The following is a 17,464-nucleotide window of genomic DNA, read 5'->3' on the forward strand; positions in this document are numbered from 1 at the left end:
AGGACTCATGCCTAACGTCTAGGTATTCCAATTCACCTTCAAATGAACTAGAATGATACTAGCCTCACACCCAGTTAGTCATGCAAGGCAGGAGCATCAGTTGAACACAGTGCACCACTAACACTAACGTTCTTCTAACTTTCAGGAATGGGCTGTCCATAATTGCCAGGAACAGAGCAAAACTAGTGGGATGGAAGGGTGCCTGCATTACCTGAGCTCTGCGGAGAAGCTAGTGTTCCACATCAGGAGTTATCTACAACACTGCCGGTGGCATCTGCTGTGAATATTGAGAGTGACGATCTGTCCCTGTCTTATGCCTTTTCTCAACTCCCTTATTGTGCAACCTGGCATGTCTGATAGTGTGACCAAGCACGTCTTAATTTCCAACCCACCTTACTCCCAACATTTTTCTTTCTGACTTCAGACATCCAAGAACTGCTGACAGCCACAGCAGCTCTCGGGGGAGGAGGTCATAGATTTAGTTATTCAATATTACTTTGCCTGCAAGCTGGGGACCAGGCCAATTAAACAATGCTAACCCTGTCCCCTGTTGCAGCTGGATGCAGTAACAAGTTAATTTGTTTTATGAATCTGTGTGGTGTGGTCCACGTTTGCAAATGGAATGGGAAATCAGTCAGGCTGGTTGTCATGACAGCACCTGTCAGGGGGCTTCTGGTGCATGCAGGGAACACCCACAGAGTGGCTCCCCAGCAAGGTATACCAGATGGTCTGCACTGGTAGTGGCTGATGGCACTACATACCGCAATCTGAAATATTGACGTAGAATATTGAGGGCCTTCATCCATAAGTTAATCAACTTATTTTGTTCGCTTGTTTTGGAAATGCAAGGGTGACTGGCAAGGCCAACATTTGTTGCCCATCCCTAATTGCCCTTGTACTGAGTGGCTTGGTTGGTCATTACAGAGAGCAGTTAAGAATCAACCGCATCACTGTGGGTCTGGAATCACAATCACCAGACCAGGTAAGGGCAGCAGTCTATCCAATCCTTGCCTAAAGTTAATTAGGGAACCAGATGGGGTTTTACAACAATTGCGAATAGTTGTCGTGGTCACCATCATTGAGATAAGCTTTATATTTCAGATATATTAATTGAATTCAAATTTTACCAGTGGTCGTGATGGGCTGTGAATAGTGTCCCCAGAGAATTAGCTGGGGTCTTTGAATTACTAGCTTTGTGACATCACCACCACTCCTACATTTCCCCCAGTGAAATAAATGAAACTTTTCAAGGTTAATTAATACATCAGAGAAGATCTGTAGTTTTAGTGTGCTTCATGACAAGGTCAAGTACAATTGTGATAGGCCACTCGGCCTTCCCAACTTATCCGTCCTTAGGGAATAATTCTGCATCAGTGTTCAACTATCTCTGGAATGACTTTAGAAATTTTGCTTTCCCCTAACCAACCCTGAAGACTTGTCATGTATAAAAATACTGCACATGATGGAACTCTGAAATAAAAACAGAAAATGCTGGAAATACTCAACATGTTAGTCAACATCTGTAGTGAGAGAAACAGAAGTCAATGTTCTTTCAGCAGAAGTTAAAAATGTAATATAATATATAGGCAAGGCAGAGGAGGCAGGGGGGAAGCAGGCAGAACATGAGAGAAGGTTTATATGATGACCTTTGACCTGGAAGCAGTACAGTAAGGAAAAAACGGCAATTTTTTTTAAATGTCAGATGTCTGCAGCACAGAAAAAGGCCCTTTGGCACATCGTATCTGCACCCATCAAAGACAAACCGTCCAACTATTTTAATCCCATTTTCCAGCACTTGGTCCATTGCCTTGTACGCCTTGGCATCACAAATGCATATCTAAATACTTCTTAAATGTAATGAGGGTCTCTATCTCCCTTCAGGCAGCGAGTTCCATAGTCCCTTCGGGTGAAAACGTTTTTCCTCACATTCCCTCTATACCTCCTGCCCCCTCCCTTCAATTGATGTTTCCTGGTCATTGATCCCTCCACCACCTGGAAAGTTTCTTCTTGTCTACCCTATCAATGCCCTTCATAATTTTATACATCTCAATCATGTCCCCCTCAGTCTGCTATGCTCCAAGGAAAACAATCCCAGTTTATCCAATCTCTCTTCATAACTAAAACTCCCTAGCCTAGGCAACATCCTGATAAATTTCCTTTCCAGTCCTATCACATCTTTCTATAATGTGCATTCCAGAACTGGATACAACACTCTAGCTGCAGCCTAACCAACATTTTAAATAATTCCAGCATAACCTCCCTGCTCTTCAAACTCTATACTTCAGCTAATAAAGGCAAGCATACCATGTGCTTTCTTAACCACTTTTTCCACTTGTCGTACTACCTTCAGGGACCATCCATGGAGCCTGAGAGTATTTTTAAGAATATTTGAAAGGGACTTTCAAGTGTTTCATCAATTGTAGAGGTTTCGGATAATAAAAAATATTGTTCCATGTGATTTGGTGACCCTTGACTTGGAGCCAGTATGAACAGGAAGAAAGTTAAGACCGGAAGCCTTATGTCCATACATAAAGAAAAGCTACAAGCAGGAAAGCTAGGTGATGAAATTGATCAGCACAGAGATGCAGATACAAAGAAAAAACAGAGACAGAAAGAGAAATACAGGATTCATGTGAGGAGAAGCCAGCAGAAAGCACTCTGAAAACATTGGCTTTCTGTTTGACATCAGAGGAAAAATGGAATGCCAGAAGCTCTTGAGAAAGCAGTGAGTGAGTTAAAAGGGACTGAATGCTAAAAAGTGGTGCAAATAGCTCTGGAATGTGAAAGAGCTGAAAGTTTGCATCACAGGATGCAATCAGAGGATCAGATCATGAACAAGGTTGGTTGGTTGAAAAGAATTCTGGAAAGCTATGTCGTCAAGATCAATGTGACCCAAGTGACAGAGAGCTCACAGCCAAGTACCTTGTTGGTGTTAACAGTATCATGGGACCTTGGATGGAATATGCCTACCGGTGAATGTGATTGGCAGGCATACTGGCCAAATCAATGAAGCTGGGAACACAGGTTACACATGATGCCAGGTTAGTGAAGGGGGTGATGCAGGTACTTGTGGTTGCAAAAGGCCCATCAACTATTAATTCCAATTTACCCAACCATTAAGTACCATGTGCCTGTTAACTCTCAGTTAATTGGCATTGATTCTGATTGGTGTTAAAGTAAAATTAATGGCCTGCTCCACCATTTGTTATGATCATGGCTGGTTGCTGACTCAACAGCTGGATCCTTTCGCTCCAACTTCTTCCCGAAAAATCAATGTTTTGGCCTTAAGAGAAGAAGGGATGATGTTGTCTATCATGAAGGGAAGATCCTCAGAGAAGATGAGATCAGTAACATTCTTGGAAACAATGGTTTGAAGTCCAGTGGTAGGGTCTGGGAATAAGGTAGGAATGGGTGTCAAAGAGTTGGAGCTTGGCCTCTGCTAGGTAAAGGTCAGTAAGCCAAACAACAACAAGATCAACTTTGCGATGAGTTTAAAGATGATGTTAGGATTAGACCAGACAGAACCAAACACAGCAAGTTCAGCAGGAGACAGATTGGAGTAATTCCCAATGAGATGTTACCAATGGAATAATATAGTAAGAGTAGGACAGTAGAAGAAGGTTTCCAGGTAGAATTCTGAATATGGAAGAATGACATAGTTAGAGAACTCCTAGCCAAAGAAGTGGTTAAAGAGATGGAAAGGACAGAATACGTTCTCAACATTGTGTCATGCCAAAAGTTAATTGAGGTGGGGATGTAAGGAAATGATTAAGCTGAAGCCCTTGCTGATCTTCCCATGGGGTGACATAGCATAGTAGTTAGCACTACTGCCTCTCAGCACCAGGGACTGGGGCTTGATTGCTGACTGTCCGTATGGAGTTTGCAAGTTTTCCCCATGTCTGCGTGGATTTCTTCCAAGTGCTCCAGTTTCCTCCCACAATCCAACGATGTGCAGGTTAGGTTGATTAGACATCCTAAACTGCCCCATAGTGTCAGAGGAATAGCAGAGTAACTAAGTGGGTTATGGGGATAGGGCCTTGTTGGTATTGTGATAGGCCAAATAGTCTCTTTCTGTACTTATAGGGATTCTGTGATTCTACGATCACTGATCAGGGTCAGAGGTGAAGGCCCAAAAGGATGAAATTGGAAGAAGGATTGAGGTCAGAGGAAAGTGAAAGGGAAGAATTGTTTGGTAATCAAGACAATTTCAAATTCTGATCACTGTATATAAAAATGATTCCAGACAGCAGTCCTGATCTTGCCTTTTACCATGTGGCATCTTTGTCCAATTGATGTGAAGTTCATTAAATAATTCTCAGAATTAACCTTTTCTGTGATGCACAGCAGTAGATTTTTAGCTAAATGCATCACTATAATTTTTGATCTTATTGCCCAATGATAAATTTGTGATTGCAATGTATAATTGGCAATAGCTCTGAAAGCCATTGATGTCATTTGGTCACTGGTGGGTATTGCGCCAAAACTTGCACGTTTGTGTAAATAACTAGCGTGTAGCTGATTGCTCCTCTCTTGCCACTTTATTTACCGTATTTGAAGAATATCCAAACCCATTTTCATCACTAACTTAACATTCATTTGCTGGTGGTCCTCCTTGGCTCCCATGAAAGTTGGCATTTGAAGAATTTTATTTCATATGCTCTCATTTTTCATCTTTTCTGCTCTGCTTGAGCCCAGAACAACTAGATTGGACAGAGTGTGGTTTGTAACTCAGAAGCTGAGGTAGCTGTTCCATGCAATTAGGGCTCAGGAGAAGACCTGGGGAGCTGAGGTGGTGGTGCAAGGTTGTTGGTTTCATGCTGTAGCCAGCTGGGGCTTGGAGAAGCCATTTATAGTTTGGTGCTGGTAGGAGATGGGGGTTTGGAGAAACCCAGGGCAATGCCAACTGGGTGAAGTTAGTAGTGTGTGAAACAGCTGACATTGTGCTGGCAATTAGAAGCAGTAATGCAGTTTTGTGAAGCTCATGGAGAAAAGATTAAATCATTGAGAGTTGAGCAGGGCTTGAGGCAGTCTGATTAGAATGACTTTTGAGTATTTAATGCCATTCATTAAATACTCTCTTACCTTGTCTTGTTACTGTTTCCACAGTGCATTACATGACAATTATCAGGGTTAAATACCATCTGACTCTGCCCATCTGACCAAGTGACCTGCATCTTCTTGTAACCTACGACCACCTTCTTCACTATTAAGCACCCTATCAATCTTGGTGTTATTGGCAAACTTGCTTATCATTCCTCCCACATATAATCTATATCACTAATGTATATAACAAACAATAAGGGTGCCTGCATTGTGCATTATAGTACTCACTGGACACTGGCCTCCACTCACTAACACAGTCTTCTACCACAACTTTTTACTGTCCTATTACAGTTTCAGATCCATTTTGCCAAGTTTCCCTGAATTCCAAATGCTTCAACCTTCTCAAGTTCCCACGTGGGAGATTGGTTGTCAAAGGCTTTGCTAAAATTCATGTATAACACATCAACTGCACTTCTCTCATCCACAGACTTGATCACATTTTTGAAAAGCTCTATCAAATTTATTAGGCATGACATTCCTCTGACAAAGCCATGCCGACTATCTCTAATTAACCCACACCTTTCCAAGTAGAGATTACTTCTCTCTTTCAGAGCTTTCTCCACTAGTTTCCCTACCAATCACATGTCTGTAATTTCTTGGATTGCCTCTACCACCCTCCTTAAAGTGGAACTACATTAGCTGTCCTCCAGTCCTCTGTGGCCAGAGGAATTAAAAAATGGGTCACTGGGATTTCAAACTTTACATATGTTAACCAAAAAGTTACTGGTCCCTAACTGGATCAAAATATTCATCAATTTCAATATAAAGTATTTTCTTACCTGAATGCGTTGTTTTTTTTTCCCCCAGGTCAACAACAGGGAACTGAGATATTGCAAACAGCACATCATATATCAATCATGTGACGCAAGGACTTGCACAGAATTGTGCAGAAAATTACTGTGCTACAGAGAACCATAGGAGTGCAATATTTTGGGAATAATCCTTTTATAATGGAAGCATTCAGGCACTTTGTGTAGCTAAACACACTGGTGTTTGTAGGTCATAGGAAGGAAAGTAATAAAGTAGGCAATTATGAATCGGTGCAAAAAAAATCTGCTTACTTTCTGCATTGAAATGCCTGACTGTATTATCACTTGTTTTACCAGATTACAACATGAATGTGATCACCTTTGGGATTGATTTATGTTGGTCTCTGTAAACAGGGAACATCCTAATATAAACTACTTGCTAATTTATGACTGAAGTGGATAGGTTGTTATTAAAGCTAGAAAATACTATATTGCAACTTCCAACATGCAGACATACAAAATTGATAGTATAGAGCCACTTTCCACAGCCCTTTCCTGGCCAGAAATGAATACTTGCTGTCGGGGGGAGGTGGGTGGGAGGGAGGGAGGGAGGGAGGGAGGGTGGGAGGGAGGGAGGGAATGGCAATTCATAATCCACTGGCCTATTCCCACTCTGTGGTGCAATCCTGAGAGACCCAACAATGAGTTGATCATTGTGACATTCAAAGCTTGTTTGAAACCATATAGGCTCAGATCAGCCTGACAAATTCCCCATTGCTCACAGGATGGTGTTTTGTTTCTTAAGGATGACCACGCCATCTATCGTCACTAGAAGGAACATTTTAAACAACTCCTAAACCATGAACTTGCTTCTTCAGCAGAAGGCCCTGAGTAAAGTGTCTGTGGGCACAGTATCAGAGCTAATTGTTGGTAAACTTTTCCACCACGTTTTGAAGTGATTACTGCCGATTTCAAGAAGTCCCAAAAGCAGAGAAAATTATGCTGAACCATTAGAAATCATTTGTATGTCTGCAGTTAGAATATTTAAGCACAGTTCTGGAGGCCTTAGTTGGAACAGAAATCATAGGAGAGATTCACTACGGTGAGAGCAGGATGCTTGCTGTGACGAGAAACTGATCTTTTCATTCAAACAAAGCATATTAAAAGAAAGTCAGTGGCACTGCTGTCTCACAGCACCAGGGACACTGTCTGTGTGGAGTCTTCACATTCTCCGAGTCTGTGTGGGTTTCCTCCAGGTGCTCCGGTTTCCTCCCACAGTCCAAAGATGTACGGGTTAGAACATAGAACATTACAGCGCTGAACAGGCCCTTCGGCCCACGATGTTGCGCCGACCAGTTAAAAAACAATGACCCACTAACCTAAACCAATCCCTTTTCATCCATAAACCTATCCACGGATCTCTTAAACGTCCCCAAACTAGGCACATTTACAACCGCAGCAGGCAGGGCATTCCAATCCCCCACCACCCTCTGGGTAAAGAACCTACCCCTGACATCCGTCCTATAACTACCCCCCCTTAATTTAAAGCCATGCCCCCTCGTGCTAGCTTTCTCCATCTGAGGAAAAAGGCTATCACTGTCCACCCTATCTAAACCTCTAATCATCTTATATGTTTCAATAAGATCCCCTCTTAGCCGCCTTCTTTCCAGCGAAAACAACCCCAAATCCCTCAGTCTCTCCTCATAGGACCTCCCCTCCATACCAGGCAACATCCTGGTAAACCTCCTCTGCACCCTCTCCAAAGCCTCCATATCCTTCCTGTAATGTGGGGACCAGAACTGCACACAGTAATCCAAGTACGGCCGCACCAGAGTTGTGTACAGTTGCAACATGACGCTACGACTCCTAAATTCAATCCCCCTACCAATAAACCAATGTTAGGTGCATTAGCCACGCTAAATTCCCCCTCAGTGTACTTGAACAGGTGCCGGACTGAGGCCACCAGGGGATTTTCACAGTAACTTCATTGCAGTGTTAATTTAAGCCTACTTGTGACTAATAAATAAACTTTAACTTTACTTAAATACATATTTAAAATTATATGGTAAATGAAGGAAAACCATTTGGCGGTTAACGTGTCAGTAAGTAAGAACATAAGAACATAAGAACATAAGAAATAGGAGCAGGAGTAGGCCATCTGGCCCTTCGAGCCTGCCCCGCCATTCAATAAGATCATGGCTGATCTGTCGTGGCTCAGTTCCACTTTCCCGCCCTCTCCCCATAACCCTTAATCCCCTCTCTTATCAAAAACCCATCAACCCGCTTCTTAAAAATATTTAGCGAGGCAGCCTCCACCACTTCAACGGGCAGAGAATTCCAGAGATTCACCACCCTTTGAGTGAAGAAGTTCCTCCTCAACTCCGTTCTGAACTGCCCCCCCTTTATCTTGAGGCTGTGCCCCCTAGTCCTACTGTCTTTTTTGAGCGGGAAGAGTCTTTCCACCTCTATCCTATCCATCCCATTCATCATCTTATACGTCTCAATGAGATCTCCCCTCATTCTTCTAAACTCTAACGAGTACAAGCCTAGTTTATTCAGCCTCTCCTCATAGCTCAACCCCCTCAACTCCGGTATCAGCCTAGTAAACCTCCTCTGCACTCCCTCCAAGGCCAAAATATCCTTGCGCAGGTGCGGCGCCCAAAACTGCACACAGTACTCCAGCTGCGGCCTCACCAATGCCCTATACAGCTGCAGCAAGACCTCCCTACTTTTATATTCAATCCCCCTCGCTATGAAGGCCAGCATCCCATTCGCCTTCCTGACCACCTGCTGCACCTGCAGGCTGGGTTTTTGCGACTCATGCACAAGGACCCCGAGGTCCCTCTGCACCGTCGCCTGCTGCAGTTTTTCGCCACGTAAGTAATAGTCCTTCCTACCATTCTTCCTACCAAAGTGGACCACCTCACACTTGCCAACATTAAATTCCATTTGCCATTTCCTGGCCCATTCGCCCAGCCTATCTAGATCCTTCTGCAGACTCTCCACACCCTCCGCACAATTTGCCTTTCCCCCAATCTTGGTGTCATCAGCAAATTTCGACACCCTACACTCGGTTCCCTCCTCCAGATCATCTATATAAATGGTAAATAGCTGAGGCCCCAGCACCGACCCCTGGGGCACCCCACTAGTCACCAACCGCCAAGTAGAATGCATACGTTTAAGATGATCACTAACAGATTAAAAGGAAAAGATACTTTTGCACAAAGTGTTAAGAAAATGAATGCCCTGCTAGAAACAGTCATGGAAACAGAACAACAATAACATTTAAAAGGGAAGGAAATCAATGAACAAAAAAAAAGGCATGGGAAAGGATTAACAGACTGACTGAGACAGCATTAGTCAAACAACACTGACAAAAATAATATCAGAATATCTAACAATCAAAAGATAAGCATTGCTTAAATACTGTGAGAAAAATAATTGACCCAAAGATTAAATGAACTGGATATATCTCTCCAAATAAATCAACAAAACTGAACTGTGAGAGTTCTAAATTCTTGTAATATATGTTCCATTATTTGGACGTCCCTATGTGGCTTAGAACAACACGTTCAGTTAAAAGAATTTATGCTTAAAAACATTATTCATTACACCTTCAATTCATGCTGAAATGATAAGCACCTTGCTGAACTCTAGATATATGTGAATTCAGCACACAGACTGAGCTTTCTGACATGCTACTAAGTAATTAACAATCCAGCTATTGAATAATTTAGTGTTGGTCTGAACAATCAGATTAGGCCGGGCTAAAACTCAGAGTGTGTTCAGCTGCCAGATAGGAAAGAAGCCGGAAAATTAAAGGGACAGTAAAAAATAGTATACTCTCCCACCAGCAGATTTGAAGGTCAGAGGATCATGCCTTCCCATTGTCTGCCCCCGGCCTGTATGAAATTTTACTGAGGGGGCGGAGTGGGGGAGCCCCGTCCGCCCTTAGAATATTTAGGTCCTTAAGTAGCCAATTAATCGGGGTGAATATTTCACCTACAGTGGGGGGAGGCCCAAGCCTGTCAGGGTGCCCTGTAGCTTCGTGGGACAGTAGAGGGGACCTCTTTGGTGAATCCCCTACAATCAGTGTGATGGGACAGTCCCAGCAGTGGCCGCTGCTCCCAGCTGATGCTGCTGGGTCTACAGAACTGTCAGTTATCCTACTGGATAGCCATTCTCCAAGGTGGGACTTCCTCCTGAGAAAGGGGTGGAAGTCTCACCTTAAACCAATTAGTGCTGCTCCTTTGGTCAAGTAGGGCAGCTGTTGGGGTGGGGGGGGACAGTCACACTCCAGCCTACCCCACAGTTACCCAAGGCCAGAACTAAAATTGGGGCCCTACACTGTGAGGCAGCAGTGTCATCATGCCACCCCTCAATTTTGGCCCAGGCAATGGGAAATCTTGGTTAATCTTTCAATAAACTCTATGGAATCTTGATGTCCATCTTAACTAGCAAAAAACAAGGCCTGCTGCTAATCTGGGAAAAATAAATTAATCCAAATAAATGAATCCCTGTCATAATTTTACACTGAATTATCTACCTACAATAAATGCTCATGTTTGTCATGGGAAAATCAAAATTCTCACAGGAATCATTCTCAAAGAATACAACATAATTACATTTTTGCTGGTGGAATATTGTTTTCCATCAAGCCTTCCAGGTCCCTGGAGACCCATTGTTTGCAGGGTGTGCTTTGGGGATTGGCAGCAATAGCATCAAGTGATTGCAGCTATAATTAAGCTTGCAACCTGCCCTTTGTAGTTAATTTATCTGTATTAAACAACTTTAAACTTTGACAAATTGGCAAACAATAGCTGTGTGACTCTTGTTATCACTGAGCAATGGACATGAAACAGTGCAGCTTCAAAAGAAGTCAACAAATTGATTTCTGCCATTGATGTTGATAATGCTTGACCTTCTTCACCTCGTTTCTTACAGCTAGTTGGTCATGTTTTGGTTTCCACTGCAACTTAATACATTTCGTTTGTTGCTAGTATTAAGCCACAGAATGACTTAGTTGTAAAAAAAAGTGAATTTATGGTTAAGTTCAGTTGTTAAGCTCATTTACCTGCCCAGGTTGTTCACAGGCTGTCTGGTACTTTGCCTGTTGGCACACTTCTTTTACTCGTTCATATTTAGGTAGGTAATTGGTTTGTTGTGCATCACTGGCTCCCTCTTCTTTCTTACGGAGCAATTTGCTGGGGAGAAAAGGAACAACAATATTTTCTGGTAAACTGGAAAACTATGTAGTTTTGTTACAGTCCTTATTCTAAGACACTGCCCATTTACTCCAGTGCGATTTCAATTGCTTGCTTTCGGACAGTGATGAATGAAGATTTACAAGGTTCCCTCAAAAGCCACATTTATGTTTGCCTGCAAAGGAATGTTTAACGACAAACATCACAGTAACTTTTCCTCCTTCACTATTTTCACCTGCTGTGTTAATGAAGTCACTCACTGCTATATTTACTCAAACATTATCCAGCACAGAAAAGAACATCTTCACACCCGCTGACTGCACATTCAAAGCTCCATCCTCTGCCATCTCCATTATCTTCAGCACAATGCCGCCAGGAAGCAACTAGCTTGACTACATTCCCCTCTACCTCCTTCCGTATTCCTAACTCTTCCCACACTGACTATGCCATTTTCCCAGACTACTTAGTTATGTCAGATCTGATGATGCCACCTTCTATACTAATGTTTCTGATATGTCTTCCTTTTTCCTCAGAGGATTACCCTACTCCCCTTGATCATCATGAATTGCAGACCACGTTTGTCCCATTTCCTGTACTTCTCTCCTCACCCTTTTCCATTCCTCCCAGAACCATTGCAGTCTTCCGTGTGCTCTCAGTCTTCTAGCCACCAGCCTCTCCAGTCAACAGTTCCTCCACTTCCACTACATCCATTACCAAACACATCTTTCCCTCTTCCATTCAGCACTCCAAAAGGATCATTCCCTCTAAGACATGCTGGTCCGCTCCTGTATCACCCTCCAACATCCACTCCCTTTCCAAGGCACCTTCTCATACCTGTGCAGGGAATATAATATCTACCCTTTCAGCTCCTCCCCACTACAGTGCAGGACCCCCAGACACTCTTTGTAGTTCTTTCAATCCTCTAGACTGTAATCACTGCTCACAATGAAGAAACCCCCAAATGCAGACTAGGTGGCTGCTTTGCAGGAAACTGCCTTTTGGTTTGCAAGCATGATCCAAAGCTTCTGGTCAACTGTCATTTTAATTCTTAGTCCCACTTTGTCCTCTCTTTCCTTAACCTCAGCAGTGTTCCAACAAAGCCCACTGTGAGCTTGAGAAACAGCACCTCATTGTTTGATCCAGCGCTTTTGAAAGGGTTAATAATCACACAGGTTTAGGAATCACATAAGCTGCAAGCTGAATCTCAATCACGCAGGGAAACTACGTACAAACGGCTGGTCTTGAATTAGGCAGACCCAGACAAGAGTCGATGACCATTTAATTGAACAATGTGCAGCTGCAGCTCATTAGAACAAGGAACAATGGAAGAGGAGGTTGATATACCATTGATCAGACATATAGCTGTCATTGCTTGATGATATGACATGCAGAAGTTATAACTGGACACTATACCCTTTCATATGCATGATGTAACCTTAATCAATAACTGTGAGTATATAGAGATAACTCCTATGCCTCAACTGGTATTTGCTGATTACTTGTAATCAAATTTGAAACGATAAGTGTTTGTGTATTTCTGAATTGTGTACTCCAACTGGCCACGATGATTTAATTTAGCCATTAGCCTGTGTGCCTTTCTTGTTTTCAAAGGGACACCCCAGACTAGGTCTACGTCCCACACGTGCACAGGGAAACTAAGCTCAGGGCCCTGGTGACTCATGTGCAAGAAACCTTCCACAGACACTGACCCCGTGCCCTTCATATGCTCATCGTTTGAAATGTCTTTGCATTGTAGGAACTACAATGTTGGGCTTTTCCTCCAATTGCCCAGCTTCGCCCATGGGATGAACCAATTCCTACCCAGCATCCTGATTTCTCCACCTCGCAGTTATCAGCCATGCTGAGAGTGCGCATTCGAGAGCTACTTAAACACCTTTTACCCACCAACCCCCAACCACTGACTCTCCCAGTGTCACCTTGAAGCTTCCACCCACACCTCCCCCACCACATTACCCTTTGGATAACAGACATATGCCCTGTCTTCCTGCAGGGCCCATGCCAATCAATGTGGAAAAGCCCATCCTTGATCCACCCATACCCAAAATCCATGTGTCCTTTCATCTACCCTCAGATAACCTCACTGCCCCTTCAGTTGACATCACGGAACAGCATCCTACTGAATTTCACTGCCTGCTTTGACTGTCCCTTCATATCAGCAATTCCCTTGGTTTTCCCTTAGCACTCAGTAATTGACACCACAGATCCCTCCCTCTGATTCCCTCCTTTTTGAGAGCGGCAGTGGAAGGCTCATTTCTGAATGGAGGGCTGTGACAAGTGGCATTCCTCGGGGATCAGTGCTGGGACCTTTGCTGTTTGTAATATATACAAGTGATATGGAGAAAAATGTAACTGGAGTGATTAGTAAGTTTGCAGATGACACAAAGATTGGTGGATTTGCAGATAGCGATGAGGACTATTAGAGGATACAGCAGGACATAGATTAGTTGGAGGCTTGGGCGGACAGATGGCAGATGGAGTTTAATGCGGACAAATGTGAGGTAATGCATTTTGGAAGGTCTAATACAGATAGGAAATATACAGTAAATGGCAGAACCCTTGAGAGTATTGATAAGCAGAGGGATCTGGGTGTACAGATACCCAGGTCACTGAAAGTGGCAATGCAGGCAGAGAAAGTAGTCAAGAAGGCATATGGCATGCTTGCCTTCATTGACCGGCACATTGAGTTTAAAAATTGGCAAGTCATGTTGCAGATTTATAGAACCTTAGTTAGGTCACACTTGGAATATAGTGTTCATTCTGATCGTCACACTACTCAGTAGGATGTGGAGGCTTTGGAGCAGGTACAGAAAAGATTCACCAGAATGTTGCCTGATGTGGAGGGCATTATCTATGAGAAGAGGTTGGAGAAACTTGGTTTGTTCTCACTGAAACAATGGAGGTTGAGGGGGCGACCTGATAGAAGTCTACAGATTATGAGGGGCATAACAGAGTGGATAGTAAGAAGCTTTTTCCCAGGGTGGAAAAGTCAATTACTAGGGGGCACAGGTTTAAGGTGTGAGAGCAAGGTTTAAAGGAGATGTACAAGGCAGGTTCTTGTTACACAGGGTGGTGGGTGCTTAGAACTCACTGCTGGGGGAGGTAGTGCAAGCAGATACGAAAGTGACTTTTAAGGGGCATCGTGACAAGTACATGAATAGGATGGGAATAGAGGGATATGGTCCCCGGAAGGTTAGGGGTTTTAGTTTAGTCGGGCAGCATGGTCGGTGCAGGCTTGGAGGGCCGAAAGGGCCTGTACCTGTGCTGTAATTTTCTTTGTTCTTTGTTTCTGAACCCTTCCTCCTGCCACACTCTCTTCACACACCTGATCCCTTGCACTCAGTATCCCTCAATCCACCATGGCCATTACCACGTTAATGCACCAGACACCACGGTACCTATTCCAAGCCCCCGCAGCATCTCACTTTCTAATACCTCAACTTCACCTTGTCTCCAGTAGGCCTCCACTCCTACGCCACCTCCCTTCTCCTCATCTTCTTGCACCCCACCCCCCCCATCACAACACAGAGAATCACCACATTTCTGAACCTCACTCAGCCGACCATCTGCTGCTCCATCAAGCACCAGCTATTCAATGATACAAGTCGTGGATGATCCAGCCACTCAAGCATCTGCTTGATCACTGCTCCATCCATCCTCTGGACCTTGTGATATTCCGTTAAGAGACTCCTGCAACTCCTCTAGGCTCCACAAGCCACCCAAACCTCCATCCAGTTAAGTCCTGACAAGTACACTCCACATTGGTGCGGGGGTTTATGGACTGGTATAAAAAGCCGCCAGCAGCGGCCAGGGTGAGGGGATGAGAAATTCCAGTTGGGGGCTCAGTTAAATCCTGACAATGGGATGCAACAGGGCTTCCTGATGGCCTCTAGCGAGAATAGTTACCCGCTATTTCTCCAGTACCTGCATGATGGTCAAGACCGCAAGTTCCCACCATCAGTTCCTGCCACCAGGAAACAGGTTTTATAGTTTCTGCAGGACTGCCCACTCCTGCCCACCACAGCGGAGCAGTGGCATCAACTGTGCCCAAGGTTTGCATAGCTGAAACTACGTAGATAACTTTCAAAGTAATTGGCTCAATACATATCAGCTGACTGATGCAATAGTGCCCAAGTTTCAGAACTACAAACTCACAAATGTGAACATCAGTTTTCTGTTAGTAAAATATGTGTATTCCTTCTCCGTGTTAATGTAATTAGCACAAGATTCAAGAGATAGCCTCTGGTTGTCAGGTAGGAAAAGCATGTGAAATCACAAAGAGTAGGGAAAAATATCAATATCTATTACAGGGGTTGGACCCAGGCTCAGTGTTACTTTCCTGGGGCTTAGTTCTCATCAGTCCTGTCTTTTCAGCTGACGAATCTCAGTCACTCTCAGAGGAATTTGTCAACTTTCAGAAAACCGAGAGCTGATCATATTTAAGCCTCCGGCCTTTAGCTGTAGACTTTTATTTGTGAGGTTGCTAAAATGCTTACTGATAAGGCAGAAATCGGGAAAGCCATTACACAAGATAAAACGGATGGCTTCAGTGTTGTTGCAGGCAAAATAGAGGCTACTCTTCATTGCAAGTTTTCCTGCATTATTCTACCCTAGGTATCCTTCTAATTAAGTAAACAATTAAAAGGAATGAAGGAGAACTGGAATAAACAAGGGCATCACTTTTACATTTAGTCATAATTTTAATACATTTTCTTTTATTACTCTCACCTTTCTGAGTATCCTTGACCAAACAGTGAGGATAAGCACGACATAACTGTGGCAGAGCAGACTAATGTGACTGAAATGAATTAAGATGGGGAGGTAAAGGGACATATCACAAACTACTGAATTCTGATATGTCTCTCATGCCTCTGTAATTTATTAATTGGCTTTACCAACACCATTACCACACTGGTAAATTACCATCATTGCCAACACTGAGGGGGAGAAAAACTATAAATAACTTTAAAACAAATGATACAATTAATGAAAATTATTTGGTACAAATGTTAGGAAGGGAAATGAAGGCTAACGATGAATGTTTAGGTTCAATCTTTGATAATCTTCTAATTGATGGCACCTTTTTGTACCAATTTATTTTCATAAGATCAGAAGAAATAGGAACAGGAGTGGGCCACTTAGCCCTTTGAGCCTACTCCATTAAAAAGGAATATGGTTGATCTGGTTGTGGCTCTAACTTCATTTTCTTGCATGTCTCCCATAACCTTTGACTTCCTCGTAGATCGAAACATTGTTGAACTCAGCCTTGAATATGTGCAATGATGCAACCGTCACTGCTATCACAGGAAGAGAATTCCAAAAACTAACATCCTCTAGAGAGAAGAAATTCCTTCTCATCCATATATTAAAAAGTGGGATATTCTTTATTTTGAAACTTGTTCTAGATTCTGCCAGTTACCCTGTCTACCTCCTCAGATTCTTATTCAATATAATTAATCTCATTCTTCTAAATTGCAATGAGTATTAGCTCAACCTTTCCTCATAGGGTAACCTTTTTCTAGTCCTCCTCAGTCAGTGCATATGTTGTTGGTTAACCAGGCATGGGACTGAAATGGAATGTTACTGTGTGGAACATTTAATCAAACTATTGCGTGAAGGGAACTCCGAATGATAATTACTGATGGTCTTCAGTCAGCTAAGCAGTAATTACTTTTTTCTGTCAACAGCAAAATACTACGGATACTGGAAATTTGGAAAAAACAAACTGGGAAGAAACAGAGAGAAACAGAGTGCATTTCAGGTTCATGCCCTTTGAACTGTGATTTCTGCTGTAAGGTCACAAACCTGAAATACTAACTATCTCTCGCTCCACAAATACCACCTCCTTGCTGAGTATTTCCAACATTTTCTGTTTTTATTATCATTTTTCATCATCTTGCAAATGATTAGGTGAATGGGGAAGTTAATCATTTATATGTAACCATCAAACTCCTTTTTAAGAAAGTGATTGTATGTGCTGTTGACAGAGTGGACAATTTGATGTTAAATAGCTGCATTAAACTCATATCATTAAAAAAATTGCATAGAACTCCTATTTATTCCTGAGAAGTTGTAACTAAAATAATGGAAAAACTTTTCTGCATGAAACAAACTGCATTGCTTGTGAAAGATACAAGTGTGGTAGAAAAGTCTAAGGACTAAAAAGTCTAAAGACTAGGGGAGTCTAAAACTAGAGGGTATAGGTTTAAGGTGCGAGGGGAGAGATGCAAAAGTTCCAGAGGGGCAATTTTTTCACATAGAGGATGGTGCCAGAGGTAGTAGTAGAGGCGGGTACAATTTTCTCTTTTAAAAAGCATTTAGACAGTTACATGGGTAAGATGGGTATAGAAGGATATCTTTTCCTTCTATAAAGTATCCTTCCTATAGGGC

At 42.9% G+C, this 17,464-nt stretch overlaps 1 protein-coding gene across 1 annotated transcript in view; it reads right to left on the minus strand.

Moving 5' to 3' along the window:
- sulf1 (sulfatase 1) overlaps window positions 1–17,464 on the minus strand; it is a 416,345-nt gene that overhangs the window by 62,353 nt on the left and 336,528 nt on the right. Inside the window, exon 13 of the mRNA XM_080194115.1 lies at window positions 10,927–11,056. Coding sequence (XP_080050241.1) covers window positions 10,927–11,056 — 130 coding nt within the window. The remainder of the gene's footprint in view (window positions 1–10,926; window positions 11,057–17,464) is intronic.

The sequence above is a fragment of the Carcharhinus amblyrhynchos genome, chromosome 8 (assembly GCF_965287045.1).
Source record: "Carcharhinus amblyrhynchos chromosome 8, sCarAmb.v2.hapA, whole genome shotgun sequence".
Classification (NCBI taxonomy): Eukaryota; Metazoa; Chordata; class Chondrichthyes; order Carcharhiniformes; family Carcharhinidae; genus Carcharhinus; species Carcharhinus amblyrhynchos.